General features: G+C 36.9%; 1 protein-coding gene across 1 annotated transcript in view; it reads right to left on the minus strand.

Moving 5' to 3' along the window:
* Positions 1-7,568: 7,568 nt before the first annotated feature.
* The window catches only part of KCTD8 (potassium channel tetramerization domain containing 8), a 93,202-nt gene continuing 73,085 nt past the window's right edge, over positions 7,569-27,685 (minus strand). The window contains exon 2 of the mRNA XM_021555583.4: positions 7,569-8,885. Within this exon, the coding sequence (XP_021411258.1) occupies positions 8,425-8,885 (461 nt within the window). The 3' untranslated portion in view covers positions 7,569-8,424. The remainder of the gene's footprint in view (positions 8,886-27,685) is intronic.

Raw genomic sequence — 27,685 nt, forward strand, 5'->3', positions numbered from 1 at the left:
AGCTATGCTTCCTAAGGTGGGGCATTGATGCAGTTCTGGAGATGAGGCCCTTGGTGGCTGCTACGCATTCAGGCAGGACCTCAGCTCCTGAGCACCAGCTGGGAGCAGCTCATTGATCCGGGAGCCTCAGTTCCCGGAACGGCCATCAGCAGATCGTCAAGGTAATCATGTGGGGATGATGAATTTAAAGCACATAAACATCACATTGATCCCCAGGTACTTGAAGATGGGAGGAAACCACTCAAATCACTTTCAAAGCCATGGAGAAGTTTTGTTTTTTAAATTCTATTCTTGACTTAATTTTCCTCTCTTTCCTCCATGACAGTTTTACTCTGTGTGAAGACATTCAGAGGGGCACAGAAGACTTTGGGAAACTTTTGTAGCTTTTTAGAAACACTGATGTACAGCTAATTTATTGAAAGCTTGTATGTGTAAGGGTTCTTCTTGCTTCTGTAGCTGACACAGCAGCATCATTACTTGCCACCTGCTGAGATGCCTATCACAGATTGGCTCAGACAATTGCTGTTTAACACTGTCTGGGATTAGGATGGGTTCACAACGAGTATTATAACAGAGCTCTTGTCAGACAAACTTGATTCATTACTCCTTTCAAATGCACTAAAGAATTAGTGGAAGAAAGGAATGGGACAGCATAATAATTTCTGATTTCAATGTCAAGAAAGCTTACTTGTAAAATTAATTCAAATTGATTTGGAGTAGAAGTAGAAAGCTGTGGTAAAGATGATAATCAGTCTTATTGAGATGAGGGGAAGGGCATAAGGATCACTGCAGAGATAACATGAGTTTTTCAGAAATAAAAGAAAAAAAAGAGTTACATGCTCAAGTCTCAGTAAATGCCACAGGGAATTCAAGATCTCTTTGTGCCTTTGAAGATCTCTTTCATATATTTTGCTTGCCACGTTCTCAAAGTTAAAGTACATTAAATGTTCATGAAATTTCATTTTAAAAAAGACTCAAAAGTAATTAGAAACATAGAGAAAAGTAAAATATGACTGAACATTTGAATAAAGCAGCTGGTTAGAAATGATTGAGAATCTGGGCTGCATACTTCCAGGAAAAGGTGATTGGGGGGGGGGGGGTGAGAAATGAAAGAAAAAGGTGACATAATTTGCAATATAAAAGCAATTAATAATTCTCTATATGGAAACACTTCACCACATTGCAGGAAAGGAATAATCTTTTTTTCCTACCTCCGTCCTTCCATTAATGACCAAAACTAGAATATGTGCATCCTCTTTCTTTCCCAAAATACTATTGAACAGTTGAAAGAAGCTCAAGAAGAGTCATGAGACATATTTGAAAAAAATAGTCCTTAAATTGCCACGGAAGCTTCAGGTAACTGTTCACATAAATTTAGTGACTTCAGTGACAAAAATAGAAGTCAAGCCTACCTTTCCATCAGAGAGCAAGAAGGTGCTCTTTAATTTTTCCACAAGGACATTCAGGACTGGCATCATAAAACCTGTGAAAGAGCAACTTTTTTCCTGAAAACTGGACTTAGTTCTGCAAGATGGTGAAAGCAAGCTTGGCCTTGGCAAAGGATGCACAAGGGCCCCTCATCCCTCCCGTACAGAAGCATCATGTGACATGTCCTGAAGGGGCTGGGGCTTTTAATCCTTTGGGATGCCTCCAAATCCACAGTGGCATGGAGGACTACTCTTACCCCTATTTTCTTTAAGTTCATTTCTCAACTGTGTGGCAGCTGTTCAATCACTCAGCAGTCACCTAAACTGCTCGTGTCAGAAGCTTACTAATGTAATTTAAATCAGGAGTACGTATAAATCAGAACAATTCAGGGCCACACTGTCAGTGGCTATTTTGTGCTGCATTGAATCAAATGCTACCTTCAACAGAAAAATGACACCATATGAAACACACAATTCACCTAAATAGGAAGAGAAACAGGGAATAAAGCTTTTAAGGGTCATTGATTGATAGTTTTCAGAATTCCTTCTAGGACAAACTAGCAATCCAGTAGGGATGAAAAATATTCTATCAGGTGTTGCCTGCTCTCAAAACTTTACATTTACTATGTACAGTATATATTTATGAAGAAAACAATCTTTCAGCAATATATCAGGAGGAATCTAGGTTTGGAGCACATTATCAATTGGTTGGTGTTAAAATAATGAATTACATGCATGCTAAGCAGATAAGAGATAAGCGATAGTATTTCAGAATTAAATGTTGCTTTGGAATCTGGAAAGATTATTTATTGCATATTTATAATTTCCATTCTTTTTATGTAAATTTAATTTACTTCTTGTTACTGGTGCTCATCTATTCTGGGGTGACTGCTTGCTAAAAATTACACTGCACTGTAATTGAAACACCTAACATGCTCACTGCTAGGACTTCAACTAATATGTCTATGAAGGATTATATGAACTAAGGTCTTAGAACAAATTTCATCAAGCTATTTCTATATTTCCCTTTTATGTATGTAAAAGAATATAAAGTAACATACATGGTAAGGAAACAGAAATTTTAATAGGCAATGCAACATAGAGACATGAATATTCCCACTATATCCATCTGGTCAATTATTGTTTTTCATAATTCATTTTCCTTATTATCTGAGGTGAAGAGACGGCCCAGTAAGAACAGCAAGAGTCCCTAGGGGAGGAGAAAATTCTCAAATACTTTTTTTGTTATATTCATCACTAACTGTATTGAGTCCATTTGTGCTTTTCCCCAATGTGCCTTACACAACCTAATGCCTGCAGCTGAGGTTTGCCAGAGTGCCAGGCTCCAAACAGATGGGAACACAGTCGGTGCTGTTTCTCTTCTGGGCATCATTTGTACTCTCTCTTCTCAGCACCCCACTTCATGCTGTCACAAGTCCAATTTCAAAGAAGGAAGAGTTTGCTAAAGCAGAAGAGATTGCCATCTTCTGCTATGGTTTTACACATAAGAATACTGGGATTTGGTCCTACTGAATGGCTGTTTTTGGTGTGAACAGTAATGATCCACCAGAATAAAACAAGAATGCCACTTCAGATAGTGATGCAAGGTGTTCTGGTATGAGGGCAAGTACCTGCTACAGCAGCCTGCAACAAGCTATATATCCCCATGAATGGGTGTATGGTGTGAGGAAAAGCTCTCACAGCTTTTACCTGCACCCACCTTGTGCAGCCCAGCACCACCATCTCTGAACTGGGATGTCCAATTTAGCTGCAGTACCAACACACAGCAGGTGTAGGTGGCCAAAGAACACTAACAGCAGCAGTGGCTCATTAATCAGTGAAAAATGGCTTTGTGGCTTGTTTCAATGGAGGACTGGTCTTTGCTAAAGGAACATGCCACATGAAGTCTGAAGCAGAGAACAAGCTGCAGGGCAATGTGACTTTGCCTTCCAGCTGGTGCTTTATGGCATCTTATTGCTAGCAGTGCTGAAGCAATTCGAACCAGTAACACAGCCAGTGTGTCCAGCTTCCTCCACCAGTTTCCAGTGTAGTCTAGTCTCTTCTGAATTTGAATACGTGTCTTCAGGCAAGGAACAGATAAGCTCTTAAATAAAAGTGACTGTGAAGTCCATGGTAGCAATGAAAAAGAGAGGGGCAGAGTGGAAAATATCAAGCAGGCTGAAAACCTCTTCTAGATAACAGATCCTGGAAAATGAGAAACTACTTGCTGGCCTCTAATATATAAGCTGAAGTAATGTGTGAATGCTATTTCTATGATGAGCCACATGAGTGGTGCAATCCTGCAGAAACCTGAAGATTTATTGTTATTTTCTGAGCATCCCAAAGAGCCTGGTTCAGGACATGAGTCACTTGTAAAAGGAACTCAGCATTGCCCTCTTGTTACTAATTTGGGTTTTCCACCTCCAGTAGGAAGTATATTTTTAAATATCATTACTTGAACAAAGAAAACATTAGCAAGTCAAACTATATTGCGTAAGAACTATTTTTTTTACAGGAGGCCATAAAATTATGCATTTTATGCACTTTATCATATTGTATTAATTCAAAGGCGATCAAAATTAATTCTAAAATTCTATTTTAGAATTAATTTCAATTATTCTAATACTTAAGCATTTTTGTTAATGCAATAATCCTTCAGTAATAGACTAGTCAAGCATGTCATTCTGAGCTTTGTTCACACATTTTCAAGGGTAATCATCACTGTATGGCAAAACAATCTCTAGTCCCCATCATTCAGTTAGAACAATGAAAACTGGTGTATGTAACATCTATGATGAGGGCTTAAAACTCACTTATCTAGTGAATAAATATAAGCAATAATAACATTACTTTACCATCAGATTCTAATTCATTACTCCCATGAAATATTAGCTTAACTGGGAGATCATGTATAAAGGAAGATTTTCTTTTTATCAGTTTCAAATCTTTAATCTAGACTATACCTTTCCATATTTCTGAACATGTCAAATATAAAGAATTAAACTCATTGGAAAAACATAATGGGATATATATTCCATGTTGACTTCTCAGTAAGACCATAATGTAAGGAATCGTGTTGTTTTAGAAAGAAGATCTGCAGAAGCAAGAACGCTATTGCTTGCCTTCCAGAAACATGCTTGCTTAATTTACATGTCAAATTACTTCTTTGAATTTTTTCTTATTTAAATGTAAAAATAAAATTTATCAAAGTAACTATCACTTAAACCTACCATAAATTGTTCACTAAAATCTAGCTAGTCTTTAATTACACTGAATGAAATTCATACCCATCTTTGAAAAGAATGGAAAAGAGGACCCTAGGAACTACTGACCTGTCAGCCTCACCTGTGTATCTGGGAAGATCATGGAACAAATCCTCTTAAAAGTTGTGTTAAGGCAGACAGCCAGCACAGCTTTACCAAGGGAAAGTCCTGCCTGAACAATCCAGTGGTCTTCTATGATGGAGTGACTGCATCAGTGGACAGGGAAGAACTACAGATCTTTCTGTACTGATGTAGGGCCTTTGACACAGTCCCCACAACATCCTCCCCTCTGACTTGGAGAGACACAGATATGATAATAAGAAAATACAAGATTATAAGAAATATGCAGACAAACATTTAGTAGGGCCTGTTGTGAAAGGAAAAGGGTTAATGGTTTTAAACTAAGAAGATAGATTTAGACTAGTTATGAGTAAGATATTTTTTATGATGAGAGTGGTGAGACTCCAGAAGAGGTTTCGCAGCAACCTGATTTAGTTGAAGATGTCATTGCAGGAGGGTTGGACTAGATGACCTTTGAAAGGTCCCTTCCAACCCAAACTATGATTATAATTGAGTATTGACCAATATCAGTATTTGGATTTGTTCCGAGTCTTTTTTTTTTTTTTTCCCAGAAAATTATTATCTTCATAAGCTTCAAATGGAGTGGATATTTAGTGTATTGACTGCCTCTGTTAAAACCTAATAAAAGATACAGATTCCCATGGTAGACTATTCCAGTGTGTAATAAAGTGAATAGCTGAAAAGAAGAGAATAAGAAGACTAAAATAAAAGAATGAAGAAAATCTTCTTTCTAAAATGAAAGAAGAAAAAGTAGCTATCATGGGAAAATAAGAAGAATGTAAGACACTGCAAAACAATCAACCCTCCAAGTGCTTCTAATTTACAATTCTCTTTTAACACCTGGGAGCTTCCAACCAATCCTAGCCATCTCAACACCTACAAGATCCCCTGTTCCACTGAACGTCTCAGTCTGTGTTCTCCCTAGTTGAAAACTGTACAATAATGACTATATAGATAGGGTTGGAGCTCTAACTGGGTGAAGTGGATGAAAAGTGTGACAGGAATTAGAGAATACAACTGTGGGATTCTCATGACCTGTGGTTCTTCCCCTCTCTCTGACCACAACACATTGGAATTTTTCACTCTGAATGAAGGACAGTGTACACTGTCTAATTCCAAATCCAAATCACTTTGTCTTAAGATACCCCTGTGGTTACCAAGTAGCAGTAATGTCATTCATCTGTCACATCACTCACATGTCTCATGAACACATGGAAAGTGATTTAAGATTATCAAAAATCTCACAGTACTCATATTAAAAATACATATCAACCTAGTACTCTGTTCTCCTCAAGAATGAATCAATATATTTTGAGAAATTTTAGGCATTATAATAAAAGAACAAAACAGCTCCTAAAAATATTTATATACTGACAAAACCAATAGACAGATCAAAAAATCACCTAAGCATTCCTCAGGCAGTTACTTCCTGGAATACTGAGAATAACTGGTAAGGCAAAACAAACGTCCAAATTCATCAAGGTTTACTAGGAATGCTCAAGATGGTGTCTGCATCTAAAATGTATAATCCCAGATGGAAACAAAGTTCTCAGTATTAGTCTAACTTTGGAGTAAATAAAACTAGATCTGTAGTTTTTCAGGAAAACCCTAGTTTTCCTTCACTGGAGGATAAGTGATGATAAAACAGTTGGAAGTTTCATCAGCTAAAGAATAGGAAGCCAAAGATTAGAAAATATAGAAAGTAAATGCTTCTTATCTAAGAAGCATTAAACTTTCAAAAGAAAGAATGAGTCTTTTGGACCAGAAAGAAGCAAGAAAGGAACATAAAGGCAAATCTGAGATGCCAAATGGTCTCATACTGGTCTGCATCAGTTCAGACTAGACTTATCCCAGGTATGGTCCTTCAAGTTATTGAAATGTAGTCAAATATGTTGAAGCTAACTAATTATCTGAATAGGAGAAAAACTAGTTCTAGACAGGTTAAGAAAAGAATTGGTGAATGAAGTTGCTTCTAAAGAACTCTTAGAAGATTTTTAAAGTGGCCTTTTAGAGGACTAAAAAGTAATACAGGTGTCAGAATTAACCCTGGAAATTATAACACAAGAAGTCCACTTTAGCTAAAACCATATAAAAACCATAAACCATTTTAGCTAAACCATTTAAAATTACCATAAGGTGTAAAATATCTCTTCTGACACAACTATGCAGTTAGTGCCATAGAACTATAGTTAGTGCTATGTATGGAGGCTAACCCTTCTAAACGTTAATGGGATGTGTACATTTGTGTGCTCACAGTAATAATTTGAAATCTGTAAGAACTCAGCAGCTCTTCTGCGAATTTCAGCAGTCCTTACCAATTTCAGCTGTGGCAGTCTGAACCACAGTTGTCTTCTTGGTGTTCCTGTAATGAGAAAGGAATTTCTTTTCCCATATCTGAGATAACAGGTTTGCCATACAGACCTGACTATTCACAGAAACCTTTCATTTGTAAATGTAGAACACTCTTCTGTGGTATTTTAAATTTTCTATTTCTAAGCTGATTTTTGTGAACTTGTCAAATTGGAACCGCTTTCCGCTCTGCTAGTAAAAGCACTCAATTTTTTAGTTCATCCTCTGCTGCTTCTTAGCATAACTCTCTTTCTCTAAGAGCCTGTATGGCAGTTCCAATTAAACTGCACTACCCTAAATATTTTCTCCCCACTCTTGAAATATGTTTTTGTTTTGTTTTGTTTTGTTTTTTTATTTCCAGCAGAGTATTTAAGAAAATATTGAACAAAAAGTAAAAACTTGCTTGATTCTATTTAAAAAGGAGAGGCAATAACGACAGCCAAGAAAATCTACTAGATGGTTCTTTTAATAAATACATTAAAGTCTCTTTTATTTTTCTCCATTTTTAGCAACTAACATAACAAAAACTTTCAGACCATCAAACCAGTTTTCACAATCTGCCATAAATTTGCATTTCACAGAAATAATCCTGACAAGCACTAATAGATGAACGTTGTTGGTGCAATAATAAAACAATATAAGGCATATTTACACCATCTTTACATACAGAACACTGTACACACAAAAAAATCACAGATCCAGAACAAAGTAAATTCAATCCCTTAGACATTTTACGTTTATAGGCTTGGTATCAAACAAGTAATTCTCCAAGCAACAGACAACCTCTTGTTCTCGTGTGATTTATTTGTAATATTGTGCTCATGCAAAATAGGTATTTGATTTATTGCATTAACATTAAGAGATTGTTGGGAATTAGTTCCAAAACCAGTTCAATTGAATTTTAAACCCTGTTTGTCTTCATCCTTAGCAAGTCTGAGTCATTTTTAATGGTGACATAAAATGAGGTGTTAACTGATGATTGAGATTTTTATTGGTTACGTTCCAAAATAATAATGAAGCTCAACTCACTGTGGTTCGAAAACCATCTTTCTTGACCATGCAATTTTTTTCTTTGTTATTATGAAGTGGTTTAGATGAGACACCTTTTGCATTTTTAAAGTTTCTATCTTTTTATATATATATTTTGAAAGAAAAACATGTACTATCCAACACTGACTGTTCACAGAAAGAAATAAGCAGCAGGAATAGCTCTGGTGGCAGAGTCGGCCAGGAGGAGGACATCAGTAAGAGGCAATGTAACAAACATCAAATGCCTCAGAGATATGTCAGGAAAGAGTTGATTACTATAACCCATATTTCTGTAAGAGTTCAGACTGCCAGGGACGTTTGCGCTCTGGAAAGTAATCTGGAATGTGGATTTTTTTAAAATCTTGAATACATTTTCTCATTTCTTCCTCAACACTCAGCTTCTCACACACCTTCTTTTTGGAAAGATTTGTTTCTCTGGACTTGCTGATGAGCGTCTGAAAGAGTTCACTGTTCCTGCGTTTGTCTGGCGCTGGCATCCACTGCACCGGGGCCTTCTTAGATGGACGATCCAACGTCAGCGTGTTTGGCTGGTGGGCTGTGGATGGCTGAGTGCTGCTGGCATTTTCTTGAGGGGTGCTCGCTTCTGAGTGGCTGTCACAGCTTGAGGTGGACAACTCGTTACAGGAAGTCCCACTTTCACTGCCCTTGTCCAAAACTTTGTCGTGCTTCCTTTCTTCATGGTCTTGTTTGGGGGAAACAGTTCGCTGGGGAGGCCCTAATATAAAGCAGGAGAAAAAAAGCGTTAAGCAAGCACTGCTTTACACATAAAACTGATCAGATACATATAGAAAAACACAATTTAGAGTCTCAGCTGGCAAAAGTTGGTCTCATTTCCTTGTAGACAACAAAACCATACCTGACTAGTACACAAATTGAAGGTCAGGTCCTCAAAATTTTCAATCCTAAAAATGTTTACAGCAAGAATAACTTCACTGCCTGCCTCAGAATCCAAGTAATGAAGGATGCACGATACTCACAAACTTGCTGCACTGGAAATCCTTGCACACAAGTTTAAATGAACTAGTTTCCTATTACACTGCAAGAAGTTTGTGATAAATTAGATTTGGTTGCATAAGAGAAATACTACTGTACAATTTGCAAGCTCTTAACTTGAATAAAAATATTCCAAGGACTTCAGTTTTAATTTTTTTTTGGAAGCTCTTAATTCACCTTCTCTCAACAGTCTACTGATACTGTGCTTTGCAAATGTCAAGTCTGCAGAAGCCCTAGACAGAAAAAGGAGTATTAAACCTAAGATAACAGAGAGATCGCTCACTGCTGACAGAGTCTTTAGGGTTTTGGGTTTTTTATCCTATAATGATTTCACTACACTTCTTACTGTCAGTTGTTACCCAGACTTGGTACAGAATTCAGCTGTACACTTTCTGCTGCACAGGCTGGCAGGGAAAAGGAGGTTATGAAATTATGGGTAAAGAGGCACTCTGCCATGGCAGGGGGAGTGGCCCACCAGCCTCTTGGCAGGCACTGCTCAGCAATTCACATGCCTGAAAATCAGATCTAGGCTCTTATTCCCTCCATATATCATTTTTGCTTTGAAGTCTTATGCAGAATATGAATGTGAAAATTAAGTGGCAGCCACTAAATCTGTACAAGCATTTCCAGTTTTGAAGACTTATTTCAAAATTCCAGCTGTGAAGTGAAATGATGGTATGCTGACATCATACAAACATCACAATCTTAATTTAGGACACTATCTAAAGATGACAGAAATATCTATGGAGTTTAAGGAATGTTGGACTGAACCAAAGAGAAAAATTTCAAAGATGTTTAAGGACTTAATGAAAACATAGAGTGGGTATTTAGTGGCAGTTGTGTGTTTGCTACAAATCCTAAAAGTGTCCAAACAGGTTGGGTATCTAAATATCTTATGAAAACTAGATTATCCCTACAGTTTATCCAGACACCACCAGCATCAGTTAACTGCCATTGTCACATTGCCAAACTCACAGTATGACAATTCTACCTTGGGTCACTGGGGCAGAGTTGCAAGATTTTTGATTCACTTAGCATTTTGTTGTTCAGAATAACAAATTTGAAATACAGTTACAATTACAAAAAGTGCAGAAGCAATATGAACACCCCAGTGGTCTTTTTGACAATGCAGTTTTGTGACTCAAAAGAACCTAAGAAGATTGCAGTATTTTATGTGAGATGGGGAAAACAAAACCAAGCCATACACAAAGGAAAAGAAAGATTAGTCTAACAATAGTAGCATTCAACAACCTGCTTTTCTTTTCATCCCAGGATGCTGTGTCCCATTTCTGTAATCCATCTACAGAAACCCATGAACAATCAAGAGCCAAAGAGAGCCAAAGAGAGACAACAATACTACAGGGCTTGTACTTACATTATGCAGAGTGAAAAACAGAAGTAATTTTCTACTTCATTATATTCAACCCAAATATTTAACACATGGCTGCAGCGATTTCCCTCCTCTTTCTCTTTCAGAAGTTTGATCACCTTCTTAAATAGATTTACATGCCTTCCTTCTATTGTTGTATCTAGCATTTCATTTCATACCTCAAACGATTATATGAATATGCTAAATTGAGAGTCAGCTGGCATTATGGAACTACTCTGGCTTTGCAGCATGCAATTATAAAAGAGTCATTAATCAGACAGTGATTTCAGTATTGTTACTCTGATTTTCAGTAACATGATTAACATCAATATCTAATCTAGTTTACAATCTTGGCTTCTTCAAATATAACAACACACTCTGCGACTAAGAAATTAAAGCTTTTTGTTTGCAGTATTCAGTAGTCCTTAAATCTCTTTCCTGCCCATTTCTTTTGCTGCAACTTCATCTATCAAGATGTTATTTCTTGTTGGTTGCTCTCTACTTAGTTCTTTGGTACTCCTTGCTTCTCATGAACTCAAACTCACAACGTACTAAGGATCTATTTCAGAAAAGCACATTGAAATATACCTTCAAGAATATAAAAAGATTCATTTCCTGCTATAAGATTATTCAGGAGCATGACAATGGACAGGTTTTTAAATGTTTTTTTGGATCACAGCCCTGAGTTTCAATATCTTACAGCACTGAGCTCCATATGCTCCACTGAATCGCCGAAATTCACAATGACTTGAATCAAAACACAAGTTTCTCCCACACCTCTCCTTTTAAAAATTAACAAATCCTCCCTCACAAAGAATTCTTTATATGCCTATGCACTGCTTCCTTAGTAGTGTGTTATTAACAGAAGTAACAGTTCTGCTAGAGGGGAGGTTTTCCTCACAGTATTTTCTGCCAGCTAAAATCCAATGGAATTTTAAAATATATACAGAAGGATCTACAAAAGAATTGTTGAATTTTCAACATCAGGGACTATTGGATAAATTTAGCTACCTTTCTAATTCAAAAAACATATTGTCATTGCCCTTTCTGCTGCCATACTTTTCACTGTACCTCCTCAGCTATTCCAGGATAACACCAAAGACATTCAAGTAGTTCAGTCTACCTGAAACTACTGATTTTCCCAGAGTGCAGAATAGTTATTAAAAACTCAGAGAAGGTATATTTGCTCCACGGTGCACACAGGATCATTTAGGCTGGAAAAGCCCTTTAAGATCACCAAGTCTAACTCCTAACCTGACACTGCCAAGTCCACATGTAAGACTAAAAAGTCCACATGTAAGACTAAAAAAAAAATCACTAACTTGCAACCTGTCTCTCCTGCTCCTGCTTGTTCTAGGACCTCCACCAGCTGCTGGTTCCCCAACATGGAGAGGCTGAAGTGAGTTGAGTCACTACATCTCAGTCCTCTCGAACCCATTCTCCTCTGCAAAGTTCTCCAAACAGCTCCCAGGTAGCACTTCTCCTCCAGGCAGTTCCAGTCAACATTTTTCCTTTAATGCTCTTATATGGTTGCATCTCTCATAGAAAGTTAGAAAGTGAGCTAGCCCTTTACCTGGGCTTACTCATCACCTCTACTATGGTGATGTCATGGTTTAACCCCAGCCAGCAACCAAGTACCACACAGCCACTTGGTCACTCCCCCACGAGCAGGATCCAGGAAAGAATCAGAAAGGTAAAAGCCAGTAAACTCATGGGTTGAGATACAGACAGTTCCACAGGGAAAGGAAAAGCCGTGCACACGGGTGAAGCAAAACAGGCATTAATTCCCTGCTTCCCATTGGCAAGCAGATGTTCAGCCACCTCCAGGAAAGCAGGGCTCCATCACACGTAATGGTGACTTGGGAAGACAAATACCATCATTTCCAATGCCCTCCCGCTTCCTTTCTTCCCCCCACTTTATACAGTGAGCATGATGCCACATGGTCTGGGACATCCCTTTGGTCAGTTTGGGTCACCTGTCCTGGCTGTGTCTCCTCCCAGCCTCCCACACACCCCCAGGCCCCTCACCAGTGTGGCAATGGGAAAACCAGGAAAGGCCTTGGCTCTGTGTAAGCCCTGCTCAGCAGTAACAAACCCATTTCTGTGTCGTCAACCCTGTGTTCAGCACAAATCCGGAACACAGTTCAAGCCACTGAGAGGAAAATTAACTGCCCCAGCCTAAACCAGAACAGGTAGCTACTAGACTCCAAAGTCTAATAAACTTGAAAGAATATCTCAAAGACATGTTCTATATAGAAACTTATAATAAACTTAATTCTCTGAAGTGAAAACCTGCTTCTATCAGTTATGACAACTGAAACAGAAACCAGAAGAAATTCTCTCAGACTTCCTGGTCAAACAGTAACTGAGAAACAGAGCTCCAGTCAGAGAAAGAACAGGCCAAAAATCACAGCAAATCATCCAGTGGCCAAAAATTCTTGGTTGAAAATTGTAACCATGTATTGACATAAATTGCTGCAGATGTTCATAAAGTGCAGTCTGAATAACTCCTCAAAGATTTTTTTTTATCTCTATCTCCTTCATCAGAGAAAAATACCACATTGGAAACATTAAAAGTATAAAATAATGATATTCTGCTTATCTATATTTCATTTTTTGCATATACTTATTTTCTTAAATATTTGTATAACAGTCTTAAAATAAATCATATTCAAGCACTGGCTCCAGGCCTGATGAAGGAAGATCTGGTTAGCACATCCTGGGCAATGCATCCAGGCAAGAATTCCTGCTGGGGTAAACTGCATAAAGAAGCAACTTATCATAGGCATATCACATCTGCATATCAAAGAACAACCCAAGTAATGGGACAGGTGGTACCTCTGACCGTCAATAACCACTGAACCCCCATGCCAAATACGTCTCTGGATACCTGGAGCTTGGACAATAAGATAAGCCACCCTGGTGGGAACTTGAGATAAGATAAAGGTGGTCCAGGTGTTACCTCAGACTGAGGGGCAGGATAACAAGGCTTGGGGAGAAGGATGCATCACTAACAATGGACAAAGAGAATGCAGAATTTGCAGGCCATAGGGCAAGCCAACTCAGCAATTATGTTGAAGTCATCTCCAACAGGGTAAAAGTTCTGGCAGGGAGAAGATTGTGACTGCCAACTCATGGCCCACCAATCCAAAAGAAGAGAAAGACTGAGTATGGGACAAATTAGCATTAGAAGTGAGGAAATAATTTAACCAATAAAATAAGAGACCTGTGCAGACAGTAAAAAGTTTTTAAGCATCTTGCGACCCTCACCACCAAGAAGTCCAGGGTGAAGAAGGATGATGCTGGATTTATGGCTGCCAACTACCTTCTGCTTGATCTCTCTCTCTATCCCCCTCACCCCCTTTTCTATTTATTTCTATTCCCTACCTCGCATTTAAATAAAATCTGTACTATTGACTTTGGTACATGGACTCATGTGCATGTTGATTCGGGCAGATCTTAACATGCTCAGAAAGTCAGCTACATCCTGGGCTGCATTCAAAGCAGCATGGGCTGCTTTGGGGAATTGTGTCCCTCTGCTCTGCTGAGACCCACCTGGAGTGCTATGCCCAGCTCCGGGGCCCCCAGCACAGGAAAAGCTTGGACCTACGGGAGCAAGCTCAGAGGAGGTCTCAAGGATGATCAGAGGGATGAAGCACCTCTGCTAGGAAGTCAGGCTGGGAGAGTTAGGGTTGTTCAGCAAAAAGAATTGAAGGTTCTGGAGAGATCTTTTGCAGCCTTCCAGTCCTACAGGGTCTACAAGATAAATGAGGAGACGCTTTTTAGTAGGGCCTGTTGCAATTTGACAAGGAATAATGATTTTAAACTAAAGAGGGTAAATTTAGACTAGAAATAACAAAGGAAGTTTTTACAGTGAGGGTGATGAGGCACTGGAATAGGCTGCCCAGAGAGATGATGGATGCCTCATCCCTGGAAACATTTAAGGTCAGGCTGGATGGGACTCTGAGCAATTCAATGTAGCTGAAGATGTCCAAACTTCATTGCAGGTGGGGTTGGACTAGATGGCCTTTAAAGGTCCCTTTCAACCCAAATAATTGTTTAGGATTCTACTTTCTTCAGTCAAATACCTGGCTTCCTGTATGCACAGTGTCAGATGCATTAATTAATTTCCTCACTCATCTACTTTATTCCTACAGTGTCTGAAAGATTTTTTTTTTGTTTGTTTATAATTCAGTTTATTTTTACTGCAAAATGTAAAAAGTTGTGAACATATGCATAGACTGCTGCAGTCAGCTATTTTAGTAACTACTGTGCTGAAATGAATAATGGAAAATCATAGTCTGGAGTACAATGGTTATGACTGGATGCAAGATACATAGATGAGTTGAAGCTGATATAAAAGTGGTCATTTGGGAAAAAAAACATAACCAACACTCTATATGTATTCAATATGCACCACCTCGATCAAGAAGGATGAAATCTGCTGGAAACATCCTTTACTGTTGTTTCAGAAAATATGCAAAAAAGAAGTGAGCTGATTTAAGTCTTATGAATTCCCTTGCTAGCATCATAAAATAAAGCTTTTTTGTTGATTTAAGTAAAAACCTAAACCAATTTTAAAAAATCAAACTAACAAACCCAAAATCTTGAGTCTTTCTGTGATATAATTTTAGTAAGAAAAATTTCTTGAGGGTATTTTATCTTCATACTTTCCTGTTTCTTCAAATGTACTTAAAGACTCAAACTCAGCCCTACTTGATACAGTCTATTGAATTAATGAAATAATCCAGTTAATTAAAAATTTTGAAATTATATAGACATAAACAAAACTAACTCCTGCATAAGCAATAAATGTTTTGTAAATACTTTATATTTATTGAGAAATTCAACAAACATCTTTAAGAATATTTTTTCTTTCAAGAATATCTTCAAAAAATTTCAGCAAAATTGTTATCAAAATTATGATGTAAAGTACTAAAATAGGAAATAAACTTTACTTTTCTCGTAGATTTTAAGAAAATGAAAATAGGAGGGCAACGGTTTTTAACTGACATTGTATGGGATGGTTCAGGTACATAATAGCAATGAGAACAGAAGCTATTTTTATTTTTACCAGCAGAAGAAATTATATCTAATTCAACAATATTATTTGTAGTTTGATTCATAATCTTTGCATTATGTGACTTGTACATGACTTTGCTCAAAATGCAATATATTCTACATTGTTTCACATCATTAAAAGTCCTTATTTTTAGAAGCTACACAGAACCTTTAGTCTGGAACACAGATATATTAAACCCCTGAATTAATTTCTCTTCCACCTCCTCTCTCAAAATTATGTTTTACACAGAGGGAATGTAAGATGAAACCTATTGTGTTTTATGATTTAATCTTTAGAATCTAAATAAAATTAACTGTAATTAATATACAATTACAGAAAAGAATCCTCATCTAATCTCACACTGATGACTTACTCATCTAATATATCTGGGTTTTTTATTACCTTTCACCAAGACTGGAAGTATTACAGTACACTGAAAGCTTTGAGAGAAGTCACCTGTGAAATCTGATGACAGATTATGGCTACTGTGGGAACATTTTCATTACCATAAGTTTGAGTACTTAATATCACACTTCAATGGTAAATTATTACCTTTTATGTCTAATTTCACTTTATTTATAAAAAAGATTACTTTTAAGAGCTCTGAAAGGATAGCTCTAAACCCCTGACATTTTCAGTGGCATATTAATAGTATTTCCAGTTTTAGAAGAAAAACCTGTTCTTAAGAGCTCAGCTCAACACATGAATTCACTTCAAGACCTGCACAGGACTCAGCTGGCCTCTTACCACTAGACCTGCAGGTTCAAACTGCACATTTATGGCCAGCAAATTTACAAGGTGCTTCCTGACTACTGCACTCTGTCCTATATATCAAAAATCAAAGCTCAATCCACTCCTTGGACCTAGTAGTAAGAGTTTATGTAGGTTTAACTCTATACAGTTTGTCAAGAAAACTTCATTACTAAATTTAGTTATCACAATTTACATTTCACTTAGTCCTGGGGGATGAGGGTTGAGGGGAGAAGGAAGGCCATGTCCCATTGAGTGTCTATTTTAAGGCTAATATGCAGGCCTACACATGAACTAAGGTGTGTGCCGTCCTTGGCTGTCCCTCTGACCATGGATGAACTTCATCCATTATGAGCATATTAAGAAAATAATACTAATAACTGAATATATAGTGTGAAAAATATCTAAGTGCTCTTGACAAGCTCTGCTCTAGACAGCTTGCACTTATGGGAAAAAATTGAAGAGCTCAGCATAGAAATATTCATGGAATAAAATTCTGTGTAGGAGTCCTTATGCTGTGTGACATCAAATTGCTTCAAGTAAAAAAGCATTCAGTTTCCAAATTGGGTTTCATCTGGTACAAAATTCCAAACCACTTCTTGAATTACAGGCTTGATCCAAAGAATGCTAAGTATAAAATAGTGAAGCATTTTTGAGAAAGGAGGATTGAAATTCAGCCTTTCCTATTTTCTTCCTCCTTTGAGATGAGTGAACTCATTGCTACAGATCACCAAATGATCACACTTTCATGTTTTTTGACCCAACTGGGTCTTGGCAATAGTCAATGCAAAGTAGAATAGCTTCAAAAAGCCTGAAAATCATGTCCCTTTCATTTTCAATTACTTCAGAGTAAAATATTCATTTGGAAGAAGTAAGTTAACTTCCCTCAGGCATAAGGGATATTAGTATCTGTAAGGCTTTGACTTATTACTCTGCTAAGTTCTTGGGTAAAAGGCCAGCACTGTTGACACACCAACTTCAGTACTTTGAGCAGAACCTGAAATTTATGTGATTTAGAAAAGACAAGCATGTTGGCCTTCAAACAAGACTGCCACAGAGAGGCTTGTGAATCTCAGCAGGGCTTCTCTGTAAGGAAGAATAGTGCTTAGGTTACTCATACTTTATCAAAACAGTTTTCTAAACATGCCCTATATTCTGGCAAAAGATCAAATCCCTATCTACAGGGCATGTAAATTGGTTTGGTTCACTGATAAGATGATTCTGAGCTGTGAGTCCAAAACTGCAAACATTTTAAAGAAAGTTTTAGACATAACTGTTGATCCCATTTAAATCAAAGACAACATACTCTGTGGCCTTAAGTTAAACAAAATTATTAAAAAAAAAAAAGCCTGTTCATTCTAGTGTGAATGAAAAAAAGACCTTATTAGGAAAACTATTTAAAGGAGAAAATAAGGTGAAAAAGTACTGTCTCTTCTTAAAGAAAAAAAAAAAGAATTATTTGTATAACTTTTCTGTACCTTACTTAGCATATTTTATTGGCCTCCCTAGACAATTCATCTTTAGATGAAATGAGGCAAAATTACTGCAGATAGAACTTTAGTCCAAATGTTTGAGCAAAAGCATATTAATATTATGTCCTAAAGAAAAATTCACCACAGACTTAATTATCAATTCTGATAGAATATAGAACCCATAATAATAAACTAAAGAATTTATGAGCAAATTAAAAAGGAATCATAATGATTATAAGAGATGGAGGCAAAATATACTCCTTTGTTACTTGGAACTACTTTACTACATTCAGAATTTAATAGGACATGCAAATTATCCCATAATATTTCCTGTCATCTATAAGCCCATGATGCATCTCACATGCTTTGACTTCAGCACAAAATTTCGGTGTGAACTGCACACCAAAGTCTTCCTGGTAATGTTTTGTTTAAGAATGTTAGGAGTGTTTATTTTCTATTTCATGGATATTTCAATAGGAAGAATATGTCTGTGATTGCACTCTTGATGAAGCTTCTTATTTAAATCTCCTTACCTGCCATGGAAAGATAAAAAGACACTGTGTAGTGACAGCATCTGTACTGGGCATAGCTCCCACAGGGGAAATTACCCTTTAATAGTGTTAAGCTTGATGGTGTGTGAATGGTTATGTGGTACTTGAAGTGAATGAACCAATTCATCTTTCAGATTAGGGCCACATGCCTGTAAGTGATAAGTGCTTTGTCTCAAAAGGAAAAAAAAAACCAAAAAAAAACCACAACAAACAACATAAAAATATTTTACTGTCACATTTACTACCACCTGATGTTTTACTAACTTCTAGAAAGGGTGCAGTAGAATGACTGAAATAAATCAATGAGGAAAATTTCTTTGCTTCTTTCCAGTCAAGCTGTATTTTAAATATTATCATTATTCATGACATAGAAAGACTAATTAATATATAGAGAGGGAACTATTTTTGTTGTATGGAATGACAGAATAATGAATAATAAAGCCTCTGTGCCCAGCTTGAATTCATTAGATATTTCACCTGAATCTTGTTTTGAACAAATAAGCAACCCACATTCTTCCATTTGTTACTTTTCCAGCTTGGTTTTGTGCTAGGCCAAACAGTACTTAAATAGGAGAGAGACAGGGAAATTCTGACATAGGCAATTTGTTGCATTCCAGTAAAACCAATGAAGAGACCACAGTTTTTTATTAAATACATTAATCTGAAAATTCTTAAATCATTCTGCAAAGTGTCTTTTCTAGGCAGATAAGCTAAAGATAACATGAAAGACCACTGGTTTCCATATCCAACTGCAAACAGAGTCCAACATTGAAGATGGTATTTTTATTTGGGAAGTTAGAGATGGCTATGACATTAACGCATTGCTGGACATACAAGAAGAAAATGAAAAGTTTGGAATAGGAAAGTTTGGAATAGATATGACAAGCTGAATCTATAGCAAAAGATCCAAAGTCAGGAAACCACCAATACTGTCAATATCTACCCACCAAGTATTATGCATGACAGATGTAGCCATTTCTGGATTATATCACTAGGTCAATATTTTTCAGCCAAAGATGTCAAACCTCCTGTTTACCCTTGAAGAAAGAACTGTTTAGCAAACAGATTGCACAATCTTCTACAAAATCCTAGCAGCAAAATTAAAAAGTCTATCCCAGCTAAATGAATATTCTAAAGTCACCTGCCAATTTCCTAGCAGGCAACACAGACTTCCAGAGTCAACCAGATGGTTCACAATTTCTATGTTACGTTCTGGGTAAATCATCACACTCTTCACTGGTGGTCATGTGCTATATCACTCTCCATTAACAGCAGAGTAATAGCAATAAAATACAAATATTATACTAGCAGCAGTATGACTGAGTGATTTGGCTATTTTAGAATGAAAGTAATTTGATGTAAAAGTATTTGATATGTAGAATAGTTGATTTTTTTTCTTTCTCCATATAAAAATATTTTTCTCTTGCCCAAAATCTGAAAAGAGAGGTACTAAATAATTTTGATGCTTGAAGGAGAATGTCAGAAATTAATGCATTGGTATAGATGACAAATGAGTACAGCTGTTATAAAAAAGTATGCTTCTTTCATAGCTTTACTTGTTACAGTGAATAGTCCCAATTTCTTTATTTCAGTAATATCTTGGTAACATCTGGCAGATGTGCTTGTCTTTCATTTACAAACAAGTCGGTTAATGTTCAACTCTGATCTTGTATTTTTTTGACTCATTATTTTTGACTGGTTTTCAGTTAAGAACTAAAATATTTTGTTCTGACCATGAGCAATGCTTATTAGTTACCTTTTATATGCAGTACTTTCCCTAAAAGAAATAGCTATCTGATATTAAATGCCACCAAACTATAAATTTGGCCTTTGAAAGTCAGTGAGACTTGTCTAGTGATATTCTCAATACACCACAAAAAGGAGTTAGGGGAATGATCAAAGGCAGGATATTTGATCGTGTTGCTCTTTCCTTAACTAGTGCTGGGAGAAAGTTTAATTTGTTAATGCTGATCACTGGAAGAGTTCCATGACACAGACCCATCTTCCAGCTTCTACTTTAGCCCTTGTAGCTAAAAACAGAGGTACCTTCTTTTTCTTTCAACTCCTAGGATACTGGACAGTACCAGAGAATCTCAGTGTCAAGAATGTTCAGTGTTTTTCAGCTGGTCTTTCTTAACCATTTTCTTCACCTCAGATGCAGGCTTGAATTACCGAAAAAAAAAAAATAATAAAAAAAAAATTAAAAGCTGACAGCATACTTGCAAAAGCTCTAAAATGGCAAAAGTGACAAAAAGACACTCACTCCACAGTACAGAAACACATCCCAAATGCATCTCCCTCCCATGACTCACAGGACAAACTATAAATGACTGCTTAACCTGTAGGTTTAGGTTCTCAGTTCTATTTCCTATTCTATTTGGTATCCTCAGATAACATTCAGAGAAAGTAGCTATTGACCTGGGGAGGCATACTGACTTCTATATCCCTGTTTATCCCTGATATAGGCCCCCATTCCCTGGGGGTCCTTCTGAGGTTGTCCACTATTATCATTCCCCTTCCTCACCTTCTCCTTTCTTCTAAGAATGTATTTATCTGTTGGTCAATCAGGCATTTCAGTGTGTAGTCAACCACATTACTGGCTGCTGCATTCTGCTTTGTAAATATTAATATTGGTTGGGCATCTGCTCAAGTGTGAAATAGTCTTTTAGCCACCAGGTCTGTGTTTGGCAAAGCCTTTATCAGACTTCTAAGCAATGTGAAGCTGAATCTCTTTCCACTCAGATAAGCAACACTCTTCTTTGAGCCACTCACATTTCTTTTTTCCTAAATGCATTTTAAATTCTCAGCTGTCAGATGTGGCACCCTATGTGGCCATATAAATGTTTGTGCCAAAACAACAGGCAGTGGAGGGAAGATGGGAAAGCATACTGATGGGAAAGGACTGCACCTCTCAGTGATGGCTTATGGCAATTTGAAACATGCATGAAGCAGTTACTTGCCTTCTTCAGACATACACATACATGTTAAATATATTGACTTTATTATGCCCCCAACAAATACAGTTTACTCTCAATAAAAGTATACATGGAATGCAAAAAATGCCATCTCAAAAAAGGTCTACCAGCCAGAAACATATTTCAGTGGAACTTCAGGGATTGATCACATCCAAAATCACTGCTTCTCTTAGAAGTTACAGCATAAGTTAAAGCAGAGGAAGAGTGACAAATACAAAGTTTCAGTAATATTTGCTTTGACAGTTTCTTTGAAGGAAAGTTTATTCATAACTTATTGGTACAAACTCTCCTCTTTGGGGATTGTCAATGGCCTCAGATACTTTGTTCTAATGGTATGAGTAAGAGAAAAAAAAAAAACAATAAAAAAGATAAGATCAATCATCTTGTTTATGGCTTGTTTCCCCATTCAATTTCAGATACTACACTAGTATCACAGTACTAGTAGTACTGTTTTTCTGAGTATCATCTCACACAACTTTTCTGTGTCAATTACTCCATCAGTTGCTTTAAAAAATAGGAAATCTTAATTTCTTCCTTCCAGCTCTCTCAATTTTCTTTTTTGTCTTCCCTTCTGGCATGCAAAATAAATTAATGTGATTTCCGAAGATGTGTATAAGACATGGCAGTAGGAAGTTGTCAAAATACCATGCACTGGCTTTGGCCTTAGAAAAAGTCATATGTTAAAGAAATATTTCAGACATCAGCCACCTCAGAGGCTGATACAGAATGGTAACAGGCAATAAGCTAGTGCAAAGCAATGGAAATGCAGACTCAGTAACATTTGGTTACCAAGAACTAGCAGTGAATATATAAACTGTGCAAAAATCCACAGTGAATTACTCTATGGGTTGAAGCATTAAGCCCAAAGCAATTCAGAATATACTCAAGATCATATTTGTATAGTTTATTCCCTTTCTTGCTGGTCCCTGCGATAATAGAAAGTTCTCAACCTGCAAGAATTCTGTGAAAATACCAGAAATGTTTGCTGAAAGCTTTCCTTAAGTAACAGTGCTGGTCATCAGTGAGGTCCTTCTCACTTCAGTGTATGCAGTATGAAGCATATTTGAGATTTACATTTCAGCTATAGCAGTGCCATTCACCTATTTTATCATTCAGGTTCAGTACATGAAATGCAAAGTAACACAAAATTTTATGTGTAGGGCATTTCATCCTAAACCATGTAAACACATGCCAGTGATAACAACTCATTTTTTTTAGATCCAAATTCCTAGATCACCCTAATGGAATAATTCAAAGCATTCATTCAAAGCTACATAGAATATGAATATACATGCAGAAAGCAACAAAAATTATTTATATGGTATATATTATATATTTAAGTAAAAAAAAATTACTCAATATGTAAGGGATAATGAATTCACTTTGCACAGAACACCTCATTTTTCCTCTGCAAAAAGCAAAATAGTTTGTAAATCATTTGTATGTTGTTAAAGTATTATATATGCATATGAACAAAGTATTATGACTATATAACATAAGCCCACAAACAGATAAAATACCCTAGAGGCTGAATTCATTAAATGAATTTTTCTTGGGAAACAGTGAAACCACACAGCCAACCCAACTGAAATCTGTTTGTGATGACAGTTGAGGTGCTACTTCTTTTTTGTCATCATCCCGAGGTGACAAAAAAGACCAGCGATGTGCCTTAGGACTGGCAGGGGAGAACAATTGTAACTTCAGTGAATCAGATTTCCAAGTGCAATCTGTACAGTGGTAAATCAGGGAAAGGCATATCTGAGCCCTGCTCATTTTTAGTGTTCCTCAGAAAGGAATCCAAGATCAAAATACTCCCCTCTTGCTATATTCACTGGCCTCAGTCTTCCTGTAGTGTAATATTTTGCTTCCTACGTTTTTGTTTTTCTTCTATTTTGATTCCCTTGTAAGCTAAAATAATTTAACCAAGCTTTACCAATGATAGGGTATCTTTCCTATTCAGCTGTACATTGAGCTTTCAAATTCAAGGCAGTTACCCTGAACAAATTGGTTTTCTTGCCTGAAAATGCAATTTTCTTTTGCTTTTCAATGTCAATATTGAAGTCAGGATTCTTCTGTCTCACTTCCCGAGTTTCTCCACCTGTAAAATGTAAGTCATCCCTTGTGTAAAAAGCTTCAAGACTTGCTGCTGGAAATACTAAATGACAACTGGATACTAATAATTTATTAGATTGAATTGTGCTGGTTTCTTTCAAAATAAATTCCAAACTTATTTTAGAGTTATAGATTAAAGTACAGCTGGACCAAGAGAAATTAAATCCAAACAATAAACAAGGTAAAAGTTTTACCTCATGTGACTGTAGATGTCCCCTTTATATTTTTACTACTATTTCTGGTCTGCTAATGTGTGTAGATGTCACAGTATTACTGTGGATCGTCAAATTTAAGAGAGCAAAGGAAATCAAAATCCTTAGTAGAAAAGATGAATGAAAGCCCAGGGATTACAAGTTTGGTTCTCCAGGATGTTTCTGATTGACTGTCCGATTTTCACTCTATACTCAAAAGTTTATTAAATTCTCCTTTCCTTTTTTTTTTTTTAATTTAGACTTAAAAGGAGTAAACAAATGTTGATAAAAGGAAGAAAAATATGCTGATATAGAGTCCTACATTCTTCTCACAAGATACTATAACTTGCACATTTCAGATCTAGCTTTTGTGCCATGCTTAGTGTGCACAAAGGGCAGAGCCTTAGAGCTGCGTGTATTCCAGGCAAGGTCACAGATGGGAGATTGGCACTGGCAGGGATTTTTAGTGATGGAAGAAAATCTTTGATATATCCTTTTATTTCCCCACACCCACGCTTCAGGGATCCACAAGTGGGAATGGTGCCTGCACTATGGTGCTATTCCATTGCACTAGCTGGTTTTGCTAATTATACTAACATGAATTAAGAGGTACAATCTTGGCTATAAGTTCTGCTTTTTAGTGAAAGACTTTAAACTGGATTTTATGAACCAGTCACGAAGTACTTTCTGACACAAACACCACCAACTGTTTCTTGTATTAGAACAAAGACCATTCTTCACAGAACACTTAATATATTTTTGATTGTACTTTTCAACCTACTGTGAATGATATAGTTTACATTTTACACTCCTCAGTAGAAGTTCATAATAAGAAAACAGAAAACACAGGGTTTTTTTTTTTATTATCTAATCACAGTCGAGATACTGCATTTTTAAAAATATATTAGGGTCTAGAGGACAACTGTTTCTTCTCTTGCTCAGGATAGGTTTTGACTTTTGTCTTTTGTTTTAAAGATATGTTTTTTCATTCCAGCAAGTGAAATGCTTGTGTTTTTTATAAAGAATGTAAAATAAATGGGGAAATCCATGTAAATTAAAAGAAAAAAAATAGAAGTTAATTAATAACTTTCAACACTTTTGGAAAACATCTCTTTTTCTACTTAGACTACCTTTCTTTTTCTAAGAAAGAAATTCGTTTAAATCTATGTATATAAAATACTTTAACTTTTGATGAAAGATATTTTCACTGAAAAAATATTACAGCTTTGTCAGAATCTGTGGTATTGATGATTCCGAGATTGTAAAGTCTCTGTCTTTCTGCCCCATTGCCAAAGAAGAAATCATAATTCGTCTGTGCTGTTTTCAAGGTTGTTTATTCTGTTTATCTCTCACATGTTCTGCTGCCCTGCCCAGCTCTGTCCTGCAGGGCAGCGTGTGGGGCTCTGCCCTCAGTGGGATGTTACAAACATTAAATACCAGAAACTCCCTGTGCTGTATTTACAATAATGTGCCAATATCTGTCACCTACGTTGAACAGTGTATCCCCAGCCTGAACCAACAGAAAAATGCCAACACTACAGTGAGACATGGAGGGCATGCAGAAGGAGAAAAAGGACAAGACACACCCAATTTCCTCAATCTTGTCCCCTTTGAACCCCTGATCTAGAATCCTAAAATTTTACTTTTGCACCCATGCCACACTTATTATTCATATCAAACACTCAGAGCTTGTAATTGATCCTGTAAGACTGAAAACTCTTTTCCATGGACAGACAGTGTCTCTCGGGGCTCTGTACAGGGTGGTTCCTGACCTCCTGCCAGGGTCCCAGGCCTTCCAGGGCAGCCAGAGGGAAGCTCTGGATTCCCACACAGCTTTTTTTTTTGTGAACACAACTAGTACTTTACATATATTTTTCACATCTTACATTACTTTACAGTAGTCTGTAACAATAATTCCACAGATCCCTTTTACAATATTTGTCTGAATCTCTTTCAATGTCTTTATATGAAAGAATAGAAGGCAGAAAGGGCCAAAAAATTGCAGTGATTTTAATGTGTATGATAAGGTTGGTAGAATAAGGGTATCTCTCAATTATGCAGTATCTATGGTTAATACAGATGCAGTACTAGAAGTATAGGTACAGAAATGCATTTCTACTAATGGCAAAATATTATATAATATATCCATACTTATTTCCTCAGCAGTAGAGGCAGCCAATATTTCAAAATCATCACCTTCTTTGCTTCCTACTGCTATTGTTGCACTCAATAATGAGATTTTCAGTTCTGCTATTCATACGGTCACCTTTCTTATAGCATGGCTTGGATTCTGAACACAGTTACACTGCTGTGAATCCAGCTTCATGCCAGCAGTGTTGATAAAGGTGCTCTGATCTCCACCATGCTCACACATAATAAGACAAGTCAGGTTCTGTTGTCTTTTTTATTCCTCTACATTAACCTGAATATGTGCAAGACAGACATGCTCCTATATTCTTCACTGTTAAAGCTGGACCTGGAGGTTCTCAGCTCCTTTTTAGCATCTGCTAAAACCGCTTGGTTTCTAAAAACTTGGAAATATTTTCATGGTCATCATAAAAAAAAACTTTGTTAGGATTATATTCTGTACTGGAACTATTGTGTTGCCCTTACAGTTTATTTTTATATAATTTTTTATATATTTTGCAGTTTATTTAGATATGTTTTCAAAACATAGTTTTTAGAAAAGGACTCATCATTTTTAGATGATGAAATATTTTCTGCTTTGTGGAACAACCTCAGTAGGCAGTCCAGGCACAGACATATAGACAGCTAAAAGCCTGGAAACAGGGAAACTCTTCTAGAGATTGCAAGTGTTTCCAGAGTGAAGTGATAGCTGAGTTGAGTTTCTTAGGATGACATGCTGTACTTAGCTATCTAAGTTCAACCATAAACGCCTAAATCTTCTCTTTTTGATGTGGATTTCAGTTTTACCTTAGCTGGAATGCAGCTTAGAGATATTTGCCACTCTCCTGTCATGTAAGCAATGAAAAATTTCAAGGTTTATCCTCCTCATGTTTCTTCGATAAAGACTTTACTAAGCACATCAAACATTTCAGTTTAATGATAAAGTACAAGCAAAAGCTTACAGCTGGGAAGTGAATGGTTGGAAATGGTATATGGAGTAGCTGAGACAAAGCTAACAAAAATAGCACTGGATGAAATCCACAAAAAATCCTTCTTTAACCAGTACATAAATGTCCACAAGATTGTGCCATGCTCCTTTTCTGCCGTGCCTGCCACTGCAGGTTCCTAATGTCACTGGGGGTGCCTGTCCAACCCTGCTTTGATGAACATCCATGTAGGAGAATGGCAAAGAGGTCCACTGCAGTGCTGGCCACGAGGGTGGTGGGGGCAGACATCCTGCTTGTGTTTGACACATGGCTCAATGTGTCAGGACAGTGTCACCCACGGCAAGAGCCCTCAGGGAAGGGATGGGAAGTGACACTCTCTAAGGAGAAGCATCCATGCTGACCTTCAAGACATGCCCACTCCCTTCTGCTCAGGGACACAAGCTAGACAATCATGTCAGTTTTTGTTTTGACTTGAGTGCTTTTACTGAAATAAATGAAACTCTTGCTTGTATCAAGGGACACGCAGAGAATGGGCTCAATTTATAGAGAAACAAGTATTGTCTGATGTGCATAACTTCAAATGAAAGAAACAGTGATAGTCACTGAATGGCAGTCTGCAGCATTAAACTTGCCCCCTGTGTGAGCAGCATGTCTTTTCAGGATTAACAATTTATGAAGTTAATGCACATGTAAGTATGCAGCTGTCCTTTTCTATTTTTAATAACCAAAAAGAAAATGTCACCAAGTAAAGGAGAAAAAAGCTGTTTCTCAGTTTGAACAGTACAGAAAACAGTGGCAGAGTTATTCTCTGTGCTGTAAAATGGTACTAACCAATTTTGTCACGGAGCTTAAAAATACCAGATAGACCAAAAAAAATTAAACTCTCTTCATATTGCTTTTATGTTATTGAAGTTATTTTATTGAAGTGCTCTTTTAAATAACATAACTTAGATTGTAAAATGATTC

Source organism: Lonchura striata, chromosome 4 (assembly GCF_050655825.1).
Source record: "Lonchura striata isolate lonStrDom1 chromosome 4, ASM5065582v1, whole genome shotgun sequence".
NCBI lineage: Eukaryota > Metazoa > Chordata > Aves > Passeriformes > Estrildidae > Lonchura > Lonchura striata.